This window comes from Rhagoletis zephyria, unplaced genomic scaffold (assembly GCF_001687245.7).
Source record: "Rhagoletis zephyria isolate East Lansing unplaced genomic scaffold, Rhagoletis_zephyria_1.1 Rzeph_scaffold_10692, whole genome shotgun sequence".
Classification (NCBI taxonomy): Eukaryota; Metazoa; Arthropoda; class Insecta; order Diptera; family Tephritidae; genus Rhagoletis; species Rhagoletis zephyria.
In genome coordinates, this window is record NW_016167769.1 from 1 (window position 1) to 12,534 (window position 12,534).

General features: G+C 35.2%; 2 protein-coding genes across 3 annotated transcripts; both read right to left on the reverse strand.

Annotated features, from left to right (window-relative positions):
* Nucleotides 1–130: 130 nt before the first annotated feature.
* Nucleotides 131–1,355, reverse strand: LOC108376589 (uncharacterized). Of its 2 annotated transcripts, none has more exons than XM_017632811.1 (2): nucleotides 1,203–1,355; nucleotides 131–1,023 (listed from the first exon to the last, which is right to left on the reverse strand). In XM_017632811.1, the coding sequence occupies exons 1-2, from the start codon at nucleotides 1,307–1,309 to the stop codon at nucleotides 231–233; spliced, it is 900 nt and encodes a 299-aa protein (XP_017488300.1). In that variant the 5' UTR covers nucleotides 1,310–1,355; the 3' UTR covers nucleotides 131–230. The 2 variants fall into 2 exon arrangements, with proteins under 2 accessions (XP_017488300.1, XP_017488299.1); XM_017632810.1 differs by having other exon boundaries at nucleotides 131–916; nucleotides 1,096–1,355.
* Nucleotides 1,356–7,495: 6,140 nt separating this feature from the next.
* LOC108376588 (nucleic-acid-binding protein from mobile element jockey-like) lies at nucleotides 7,496–8,386 on the reverse strand. The gene has a single exon (XM_017632809.1). It carries the CDS (start codon nucleotides 8,384–8,386, stop codon nucleotides 7,496–7,498), a length of 891 nt encoding a protein of 296 aa, XP_017488298.1.
* Between the last annotated feature and the right edge of the window lie 4,148 nt (nucleotides 8,387–12,534).

The following is a 12,534-nucleotide window of genomic DNA, read 5'->3' on the forward strand; positions in this document are numbered from 1 at the left end:
TTTTTAACTTTTTTCCCGAAAATTTACATACAGGCTCGAAATAATGCGATTAAAGTTCAGATATCGTCGCTTGGATGGAAAATTGCCGGAAGCGTCAGTTTGACAGTAGTTATAGATGCAGTTATTTATTTATTTATTTAATCAGCAAATTTTGCAAAATAACTTTGCAAAATATAATGTCAGCACCGGACGTCTAGGTCATTGAGTGCCATTGTTGATGTCGCTTTTAGTTAGATTTGATTATTGAGGTGATGAATTTCTAATGCTTTTTCTATTACTTCGATGTTGCTATTGTTACAATCCAGGATGTTTTTAATGCTTTTATTAATCTTCGAGTTTGGGCATACTGTAAGTATGTGCTCTATCGTGAGTGTTGTTGCACAAAATGAGCAAGATGGTGGTTGAGTTCTGGTGAAGATGTAGGCAGTGTTAAAAAGGGCAGTTCCAGTCCGAAGCCTAGCTAATTTGATGCATTGACTACGTGATAGTTTTGTGTTGTAGTTGTCCCTGGAAGTTGCGGCTTCTATTTGCAGAGCCTTTGTCGTTCTTAATATGATGCTCGCATGGCATGGGACTTCTGGTATCAGGGGAAACTTAAAACATTCTTTGGCGGCTTGGTCGGCTCTTTCGTTGCCTACTATTCCAGTGTGTCCGGGGACCCACAGAAGTTTTATTGGTTGCTTTAGAGTATCCTCTGACACGAAACTGTGGGCTTCATTGCTTTTATTTGCAATTACATTGAGGGCGCTAAGGCTGTCTGAGCAGATAATTGCTTTCTTATCAAGACTTGCGGCAAAGGATATTGCGTATTTGATTGCAGTTAGTTCGGTGCAGAAAATGCTCGCATGCATTGGGAGCAAAGCTTGATGGACCACCCTGAATTGCCCGCCCCTTTCCTGAGCCACTACGGCATAAGATGGGGTGTCGCATGTTACCGATCCATCTGTAAATATTATTAATTGTTGGTCTGTATCATTGATGATCTGAAGAAAGCTTTGGACATATGCTTCTCGTGTATTTAAGATATTTTTTGTTGAGTGTATTGATGTATANCCCTGAATTGCCCGCCCCTTTCCTGAGCCACTACGGCATAAGATGGGGTGTCGCATGTTACCGATCCATCTGTAAATATTATTAATTGTTGGTCTGTATCATTGATGATCTGAAGAAAGCTTTGGACATATGCTTCTCGTGTATTTAAGATCTTTTTTGTTGAGTGTAGTGATGTATCTATCGTAATAAGATGTGTTGTATCTTTTTTGTTTTTAGACGGTTTTGCTGGAATAGGGATGTGAGCGTCATGTAGCATTTGTGTTATTCTTTTTAAACTGCATGTTTTGTGTATGGGTACACGATCGTTTTCTATTCTGTCGAGAAAATTCCAGATGAAATCGTGAAGTGGATGCTCATAATTGGTAATGGATTTCGCGGCTAGATTTGAGGAGTTTTTAAACCGCAGACTTTGAAAATCTGTGATTCGCGCTTCTATTTTGAGCGTGGGTATAAGAGTTGTTTTAAGTAGTCCAGAAGCTGTTCTGTAGCATTTAAATAGTTCGGTATTAAGTGTTTGATATTTTTGTTGGACGTCCAGCCGTATAGTGTGATGCAGTGTTGTAAAATACCTTCAGTGAGTGTACGACAAATAGCAATTGCGGTGTCTATGTGTGGGCCTTTTCGTTTAGTGCACATGACTTTGAGTACATTGTTGACTTTCTTAAGCTTGTCTTTTAGGACATTAATATGATTGTTCCACAACATATTTTTTGAAAACTGTATTCCTAGTATTCTCAAGCTATTTTGTAAAGGTATTCTACGTCCTCGAATAAGGATTGAACTGGCATTGCAATTATTTTTCCGGCAAACATGGAGGGCTGTTGTTGCTTCAATGGGTACTGAGGAGCCTGTGTCCATGGCCCACTTATTTATATTTTCGTAAAATTTTTANCAGCTGCAAAGATATTGTCTGCATATATACCTATATACGAAATACCTTGCACATTCTTTATCTGCTTTAGTAAGGAATTAGCGTAAAACGTATAAAGTACTACTGAAAGAGGCGAACCCTGTGGAATTCCGTTTTCTAGTTTCCTTTCCTTTGAAAGGTATCCGTCGACTCTGGCTGTAATCCTTCGATACGAGAGGAAGGAGAGAGAGAGCTTAAGGATATTCATCGGTAGTCCACATTTATGCATTTCTTTTATTACTTCCGTAGAAACTACTCTATCGTATGCTTTTGCCAGGTCTGCGGAAAAAACGACCGTATGTTCTCTGCTTAAGTACTTCAGTTGTCCTTCTAATGTATGTGTAAGAGTGTGTACTCCATGTTTGGGGATGAATGCATGTTGTTCTGCTTCCAGCTTATTGCTGAAGCTCCTCCATATTCTGTTGGCTAGAATTTTATCAAAAGTTTTCGCTAATGTGGGCAAGAGGGATATTGGACGGTACCCTTCAAGAGAGTTTGGGTTTTTTCCGGGTTTTGGAACGGGAGTAAGGATTGCATGCTTCCATCCATGTGGGCATACTCCTGTATCTAAAATACGACTAAATAGGCTGCATATACGGGATTTTAGGGTGATGGATGCGTTCTTTAACATTGAATAGGTTATTTTGTCATGGCTGGGAGTGGTTCCTTTAGAGGTTTTGAGAGCTGCCTCAAGTTCTTGGAGCGTAATATTTTGGGTTACTTGCTTCGACTGTGGCGTTTGTGGTAAATTCTCTACAATCAAGGAATTTTTTGGTCAATGATAGTTGACTCAAACGACTCATTCGAGCTTGCTGCGCTCCAATGTGCACCTAGGGCTTCAGCAATCTGTTCCGGGTGCTTGAGTACAGCATTGGCAGTTAGTATCTGTGGGAAACAGAAGAAACGTTGACATTTGATCTTATGCCAAAGGTGCTTTGGATCGAGTGTGGGATTAAGCGAGTTTAGAAACCGATTCCATGCCGCACATGATTTCCGAAATTCTACGCTATTGTGAGCTGTTTGGTTCTTTTTAAACCGTTTTCATCTCTCGTTTTTGACTTTAATAAGATTTGCAATCTGACTGTTGAACCAGACTGTGCTATTGTGCTTAGGTGCTGAAAAGGTGGTGGGCATGGCTTCGTTTGCAGCTTTCCTCAAAACTTATTTTTATTTGGGCGGCTTCTCTGTTGACGTTAACTGATTGAGTGAAATTTTGTGAGTAGACGTTAGTTTTATTTGTAAATAGAGGCCAATTTGCCTTGTTAGTATTAAACCTGGGGTTGATTCTGCTGTTGATGTTCAGCATGTTGTTGAAAATTAGGATTGGAAAATGATCGCTAGACCCTGACGAAGGAAGACAATTCCATGTCAGAACCGGAGCTATACCTCCGCATGCCATTGAGACGTCAACGTTTGTTAAAGTATTTCTCGTGTTTAGCAGTGTGGGAGATCCGTCGTTGAGAATTACAAATTGTTTATCGTTTGCAAAGTCTTCCCATAATTTTCCGTTCTGATTTGTTTTCTTTGCACCCCACAATGCGTTATGTGCGTTTAAGTCACCACCCAGTAAATGATATCCGTTATGGTAGGTGTGTATGTCGTCCAGGTGTTGAGCTGTTGAATATAAGTCTGTCTCGCGGTATATGTTGGTTATGTGCAGGTCTTTTAACGCGTGTATGATGATAGATTGAAAGAGAAGATTATTGTTAGATAGTTTGTAATTAGAAGTATTCAAAGTTTCCTTTACGAGGATTGCAATACCCGCTTTGGAATATGAGTAAGTTTTGTTGAAGTGATACACTTTATAATGTGGAAGATATATTCTATTTTTCTATTATGTGGGTTTCTTGTAACATAATAATGTCGGGTTTGTGTTTGGTTACGAGTAGCTCTAGTCCGAACTTATTGTTTAGAAATCCCTGTATATTCCATTGAAGAATTACGAGACTGATACCTAAATCATATATATATTATTTCTCTAAGGTGTTTTTTTGTTAGTCTCCCTTTTTCTATTTTCCTATGTAAGCAGTTCCACTAATGAGCTGTCATTTGAAAAGTCAGAGGTCCCCTGAGTGGTTATTAGGTAATCTTAATGATCATAACACCTCTGAAATAAAGAAATTTGTAATTTTATTTTTGTTTTTAATTTACCACTGTTAAGCCACACTAAAGGTATTTTGTACTGAAGCACTATTGTGACTGCAGCATCGCATAGTATACGACAGTGGTGGGCGCACACATAACTCAATAATTAAAGGTTCGATAAACTGACAGTTGTCTCTCTCGCACCGCTCCCTTAGNCAAAGTTTGGTAGCCGTGACAAATGAATTCATACACAAACAGACATTCTGCCATTGTTTCTTATAACTTGCTTCAAATAAATAGCCTTTATGTTATATGTACATTTATTTAAATAGATATCTCGTAAATATAATTTTTTCCAATTTAGTGAGGTAGTTTCTATAATTTCTTTATCCCCGTGCTAGTAGTATAAAGTTAGTGACACTGCGCTTTATAACCAAAGAAAACACGACTATTGACGCATGTGTAAACGAAAAGAGAGTGTGGGTCGTTCATGTAACAGAGTGCATAAACTTATAAGATTATCTGCTTGATAAAGTTATCGGTTTAGATGAATACCACTAATAATAATAACGAATTAAATAGTATAGTGCTCAATATTAAGACCGTGAAATTATAAATAAAAAAGAAATATTTAAAATAACGTTACACAATTTAGGAAAACATTGAAAAAATCACCGTTAGAAAATACTGTGCTTCAATAACCTCAATTTTCTTATATAATTATATTATATATATAGTATAATTTGCAGTAGACAATGAAATTAAAAAAAAAAACATTATAGAATAGCCAAAAATTGGAAAATGTGGTACAATATCAAAGTTGTGGTAGGTATCAAATTCGTAAAGGGCATTTCCACTATGCTTGAATTGCGCAATTTCGTCAATATCCTCAATTTCAGCTGAAATCGCGATACAATTCTCAATTTGACCATATAAAAAAATGTCACGAGAAATTGCGTATGAATTTTCAGCGAAATTGAATTCGCGAATACAACTCTGAAAATTGCTTATTGTGATTTATTCATGAGCAAAAAGAAGAAAAACCAAACGTCAATAACAAAAAAACAAACCGAGCCTACAGTCACAATAGCACTTCAATACTTTTACAATACTAATTACCGATGTCAGTCAGTAGACGGCGCGCTATAGGGGTTTCCTTTGTCATGAATTATGAAGTCAAAAATGTATAAAAAATTAGGTACGAATTCGAAAAGTGAGCACAACATTTTTTTTTATACAATTACGATCTTTTAAAAGGCCTATCAGGTAATAAGTAGGTAATCTATTATAAATTTTTTACAGTAAAATATTTACTATTGAAGTAATAAATAAATACAACTTTTTCCAAGTAACTTACATCAAATTAAATTTTTTTCATTCTAAATGTAGTGAATATACGTACATAAATTCAAATATAAAAGCCGAAAACCATATTGTGATCGTATTGGGATTCGATTTTGAAACCGCGCTACTACGCATACCCTAACTATAAACTGGTGATATATAAAGTCGTCACAACTAACAAAATCTTTCACGTGTGAGTCATCGTGCACTTAAGATGGCATTCAATATTTAAATCTTTAACATAAAATGCTTTTTGTATTCCTCAGTTCTTATATATATTTATATACGAGTATATATCTTTACTACTAAATACAACATCAAGAAAACATTATTTCTTTATAAAAAATTTTAAATACACTATTTTCCCCCAGTAGATTATTATGTCTAAAATAATATCAGAAAACACTTAAATATTTAACTATAGAAATTAAAAGTCACAAATAACATTTTTTCAAAACTTTTGATTAGTATTGACAGCTGCTAAATATTTATGCCGCTTTCTTTTTAGTTTTCATGATTTCATGAAATCATTTACGAATTTTTATTCAATTCTGCAATATAAACCACACAATTCGTACATGAACGAAGCTGTTAAAGCGCGCCATCTGTGGCATCACCATAATAACACTTAACTCCAAAGTACTGTGCTATTGTGACTTCAAGCTTAAACATAACTGTAATCCAAATAATAGGAATTTCAATAATAAGAATTGTAGCAGTCTGCGCTGTCAGTTTAAAATATTCACTTATTCCTCTTATGATAAAAGCTGCGAAATATATTTATCGCGTAAATTGTAGATACGGTAAGTACATTCATATGTGTATTGGTATTATGGTATTTTTTGTAAATTTCGCATCACAATCTTATTTGCAGCCCATATTGTTTCTGGCTACCCTGTCGGAAAAATATTCGGATATTCCTTTTATCATAACAGCTAAGCAATAAATTTATTACGAGTATTATTGGTATGGTAAGCATATTGGTGTTTGGTATTATGGTATTTTTGGTGATTTTCAATTCAACATTTCATTTACAGAAACATTTTTCCATTAGATATACTGACATATTGCGTTTATCTCATAAAGTCTACATAAAATCGGTAACTTTATAATTTCAAAAAGTTATTTTGTTGATCGTAATAACCATTTTTACTACTATAGGTTTCAATTTAATATAATTACGCTTAACAATGCCTCGAAAAAAGTGTATAGGAGTGTCAGCTGATCGCAAAAAACGTAATTGCCTTCCAATAAACCAAGATATGCAACAACGGCAGATATATTTGCAATTTAGTAGTGTTTTGGTGCCATCATATTTTCAGCAATTAAGTGAAGATGTCAGTGCAAGGAGGCGGCAAGAAAAGCTACCAAAGACGTATTGCGGTGCACGTATTTTCCTTAAAGACGATGAGATAGAATCAAATAGTGTTGAACGCATGGAGAAGATATGGGAGTTTTGCTCAGCTAAACTTTATCCAGGCGAGGCAGCTGATAATACTGCATCCATCTGTTGTCATAAGAGCTAGGTGAGTTTACCACCAATTTCTGTCCGAAAGAACTTATTGAGCGCAATGATGACATCACAAAAAACTATTTGGAGAATATACGTAAATTTAACAACGCTCTTGCGTTTGCTTCAGTGCAGGTGAACTTTGACAATATACCGGGTAGAGGACAATTTTGTTTTAAACTAGAGTAAGACGATTCTCAGATATTATTGTTTCTGTTAAAGAAGCATTTAATCAAAAAGTTAATTCTGAATATATTTTATTACAAAGATATATTGTAAGTGACACCACATTTCCCTCAACTCATGACACTCATATATCAGTCAGTTTGTAATATGTTTTTATGTATGTACCTAATAAGTATAAGTTCTGATGTACTATAAATCTCATTAATGCTTTGTAATATATGTATAATAAAAATAAGGGGTTTATAAGAATAATTATTTCCGCGAACTATTAGAACAGTCTGCTTCTATCTGTGGCTACAAAGAGGGATGAGTTTACTGTATATTTCTGTCTGCGCAGACTGCGCATGGGCCCTCTTGTCCATAATTATTGTTATTATTATTTTTTATTTTTTTTTATTGTTAGTTGTCTATAATTTAGGCTCTTCTTCGGAGTCTGAGACAGACATAAAATATTTGTCTGCTGATAGAAGTTGCTGAGTTATATTGCTGAGTGGAGATGCGCTAGTGTTGGTTTGTGTGTTGATTGGTGCTTTGCTGAAGTGTGGTAGTATACATTCAAGTGAAGTGTTCGTTGTTGTTTTCTTAATGCTGTCGTTTGCATTTTTGTTCATATTGTTAGTAACTTGGGTAGTTGTCCTTTGAATAGCGGTGACGTTGTCGGTTTTGCTTTTGTTTGGAGACGTATGAGTTTTTGGTATTTTGGTCGTATTGGTTTTTGTTGGTGAAGCAGATCGTTTGAATGTTGTTATTGTTGGCGTATTTGATTTGTTAGTATCTGATCGGCAGATGTTGGAATATGTTTCTTGAGGTTTTTGTACATGATTTAAACATTCGCTATATTTGCGGCGGGCTTCGCCCATCGAGCACTTTTCGATTTTTTTTATTTTTAAGATTTCTTTGGTTTGCTTATATCTAGGGCAGTCTCTATCCGAAGAGAAGTGAGCTTCGCCACAGTTTGCGCACTGTTTACGTGTACATTCTGTTGGGGAATGGGGTGGTAAGTTGCATCCATCGCATGTGCTAGGGTTAGTGCATCGGGTTTTTGTGTGGCCAAGAAGTTGGCAATTCTTGCAGCGCATCGGGTTTGGGTAATAAGGGGAACCTTTTACCTTGTACCATGCTATGTCCAGAGTTTTTGGAAGATGGTATAAGTCGAAATTGACTGCCATTTTTCCAGTGGGCATTGTCTTGCCATCGAGTGTGCGAGTGAATTTGTAAATGCCTGATACTCCCTGACTTTTTAATTCTTCGATGATTTCTTCTTCTTGTACGAAGTTGAGACATGGGGCATAAATCATACCTTTTACCGTGTTAAGGTTTTCTTGCAACTTGACCGTGATAGGGCACACGTTTGATAGAGTTTTAGTTTTCAGAAATTTATTTAGAGAGCCGTCTTTTAGTTGTTTGATGCTATCTATTTGGGTTGATATCGCATCAATACCCTTTTTTATTATAAACGAAAGTTTTGCTAATTGGTTGTTAGTTGATGATATTGTCAAGTATTTTGGTTGGTTGATTGCTGTTTGTTGTTGGTGTAATGTAGGGAAAATGTGTGTTCGCTAAGCATTGAGCAGCGATTTGTTGTTTTGTCCAGGGTTCGTATTTGCACACACATGCTCTGCTCACACACACGCCAGAAACACATTCAACTTGCACTCACTGCTCATACACATGTGTGTGCATAAGTGGAAAACAAACTCTACTCACAGAAAAGTGTGTGCTGTTTGTTATTAAGCACATGCACATGTGTGTGAGCCGATTTTTGTACAAATTTCAGCCCATGCACATGCACATAATATATTCTTAAAAGAATTTGTTTATTAAACGTTATTTTTTGAAAGACTATTCAATAAAAAGTGAGATGTTGTTTGTTTTTTATATGACAGAAAACATATTAAAAAATTATTTTAAGATTTGAGTTAGAATTCGAAGTGTATAAGTTTCTCTACGCATAGCACACACATGTGCGTGTGCTTTACATTAATAAAAAGAAAGTACACACATGTGCCCGTGCTTTTTACCAAACGGCACACACATGTGATGTGAGCAAATTTTTAATTTTTTATATGCACAGCACACGTGTGTGAGCTTAAAATGTTAGGATGTGCTGCACATGTGTGTGCAAATACGAACCTTGGTTTTGTCCGGTGGTTCAGGTGATGGTCGCATTTTATGTGTGTATAAATGTGAATGTAGCGATTTTTTGTATAGTACGATGCACTTGTTTGTTACTACGAAAGTGTAATAAAACGGAAGAGTGAACACTGTGTATGATTGTTGTTTGTATTAGGTGCGTTCGTTTAAAATCTCCAGCAGAAACCAACCTACTGCCAAATTCCGGCGAAATGTCATCTGTTCGCTCACAAGAGAGAAATATCCAAAATAGTACGCGAACAGAAAATTTGCAGAAACTTGCAAGTTGGACGAACAGCTGATATAATTTTTGTTTACATTCAAAAGTGTAAAATTTAAAACGTACGAAAACTCATTACAAAGTGGTATCCTGGCACAGTTTATTGATTAAACAAATAACTACTTATTTCTTACAAATTTAATTAGTCGCATTTTGAAATTTTTATCTTCCAAACCATCAAATTCAATTTTGTGATTTGCGTAAATGCCATCCAGCTGTTTTTGATCAGCTGTTTTCCTGTTGGCAAATTGCTGTTGGCAAAAATTTTTCCAGCAGAAACCAGCAGCTTCCCCTCAAAATGAAATGTCAGTTTGCTCTCTCAATTTCCCCTACTTTGCAAGTTTTTTGCGTACGCGAACGCAAAAACTTGTAAGTTTTGGTTAAACATGAACAATTAACAGCTACGCGAACGAACCTATTATTTATTCGCTACCGACAATGGCACTTGCTAACACGTCCGAACCGGTTGATAGTTAGTCGTTAGTATTTTTTCCACCAAATTTGGTCCCCATAAAGCGCTAGTGTTGCCAGCAACGCTTTTTCGGCAATTAGGGTATGTGCAGCTATTTAATGTGGTGAAAATTATTTATTCACATGAAATTGGAGATAGGGCTGATAGATTTACTTTAAATAAATTGTGAATGTTCGAAAATATCTTTTCAGCAGATGAATATGTTTTTTAACTTTTTTCCCGAAAATTTACATACATGCTCGAAATAATGCGAGTAAAATTCAAATATCGTCCCTTGGATGGAAAATTGGCGGAAGCGTCAGTTTGACAATTTGTAGTTATAGATGCAGTTATATATTTTAAAGTCAAATATTTCGATTTTTTTTTAACTGGTTTTTGGATATCTTCTTTAGTTTCCGAGTAATTGACTAAAATGTTTTCGGCTATTTGGTACAAATTGCGTTAGTATTGCTGTCGTGCTAAACTAATCAAGATCTTTCAAATAGAGTTACCTATTCTTCTTTAGTTTCCGACATATTCAGCCTTATCATGAGTTTCATTTTCTAGAACCGGCTCACTTTTTCACTTTTCGTTTGCGTGTATTCACTACAGGTGGATGAAAAAATTGTTGGCGAAATTTTGTTCGGGCGAAACTCACGATTAGGCTGATTAGTAAAAAGCATCGTTAATTTATAAAAAATTGTTATCACATTTTGGCGTATATCATTAAAACTGATTGAAAATTTTTTGACAAATGTCATATACTACAAAATTTTATTAAACTCAGAAATGGGTGACACTAAACTCAAAAAATAAGATAATTTAAGAATTTCGTGAACTAGTACATAGCATTCTCGGACACTTTGGAGAAGATCTGTAGTCGTGTTTCTGAGAAAATGCATTCCAAACTTCAATCGGCAGTTACCGAAAGTAACTTGTGACAATCTTTTATCCAGGCGACGATATAACAATTAGCTAAAATATGCATCTGTAGGAGTCGAAAAGGTTTAGGAGTAGAATGTACGTGTGCTAGTTTAAGCAAATTGTTTGTAACTAAAGTAATATTAGTTGGCAACCCTAGCTTTTAGGACTAGTAGCGATAACTCGTTGTAACTAGCGATTAAGACTCGTTGTAAAGGACCCGCCATTTTCAGAATAAAAAAAAGAGATTCATTCGATTTTTGCCAACGAACACTTCGGACTTTCTTTTATTTTGTCACTTTGCCTTCTGCATATTTAACATCTAAATAAGTTATAATTGGCATTATTCTCGCAGTTGGAGTAACAGGTATATACATACAAGTATACCCAAATTAGCGCGTTGAGCTTGTATATTTATCTCTCTAACGCATCAATTCTATATACGTCAGCACCAACGCCCGACAAAGTAATGTCTGTATTTAATAATGGCTCTATAACAAAATATTCATGAAATGTATTCGTAGATTTTTATTTACTTCATTTCATACACTAGTATTGATCTGAATGTTTTTTTACTAAATAGCAGGAATAAATATTTAATAAAAATTTGTTGCTCGGTGCTAATTTTGGAACGCTTCATGAAATATTTTCATAGACAGTAAATGCAACCCTGGGTGCATCATTAATGAGCTGAAAAACCAAACAAATAAAAATATTCCATCTGAACCAATATTCCCAAAAAATTATAAAGCAAAACAAAAACAATTTTTCCAATTTATGTACTGTTATTTTTATTATTGCAGTACAGTTTCGCAGCTCCTCAAACATTTTCCACATTATGCTTTTAAAGCTAGTAGTTTCCGACCCCATTTGCTCGTTTTTTTTCAGTTCTGAATTTAGGCTAGGTTTCATGGGAACTTACTGTGGGTGCAAACAGACCACATTTTGTAAATATGTACATATGTATACACTTCAACTGAATTGTGATATTTAATTTTATTTTATAATGAAAAATGAATTTAATGTGCAATTTTTTAAGTTTACTGAATGTAAGACAATTTTTAATTTTCTTTATATATTGCATGCTTTAGTTTTAATTATTTTTAAGTTAAGTTGTAAAGGTGAAAATAGGCCTCCTGGGGAACCGAGCACCTTACAAAAAAAAAAACGATAACGCGCCTAAAAGCATACCTCACAAGTGGTGTGGAAAATGCAAGAACAAATATAAATGGAATAATTTTCGAAATTATGAAATGGTTAATGGTATTTTCCATCTCAAAGGGGATGATTAATTTGAACGTTATTTAAGCTGCCTTTACACGGTCGATTTTTGTCGTTTAACCAAAATCTACCCGTGTAGATTGCAATTCAACCGTAAAATGTAAGCGTTTTGGCTAGTCGATATCTTAGACAATTTTCCAATCGACCGAAATCGACCCGTTTAAAGGCAACTTCAGGAATTTTTTAATTTTCTTTTTATTTTTTGCTTGGGCGTCTTTTAAAGATGTGCTAAATTATATTGTCGCTTTAAATACAAAACAAAAATTTCTTTAAGCCATCTTGTGCAGCAATTTGTTGATCTTATCCTCACGGCTACCGAAATCACCAACCTCAACGTAGTGATTAGCCTTCTTGCGCCAGCCTCGGGTTGATGTGTTGAG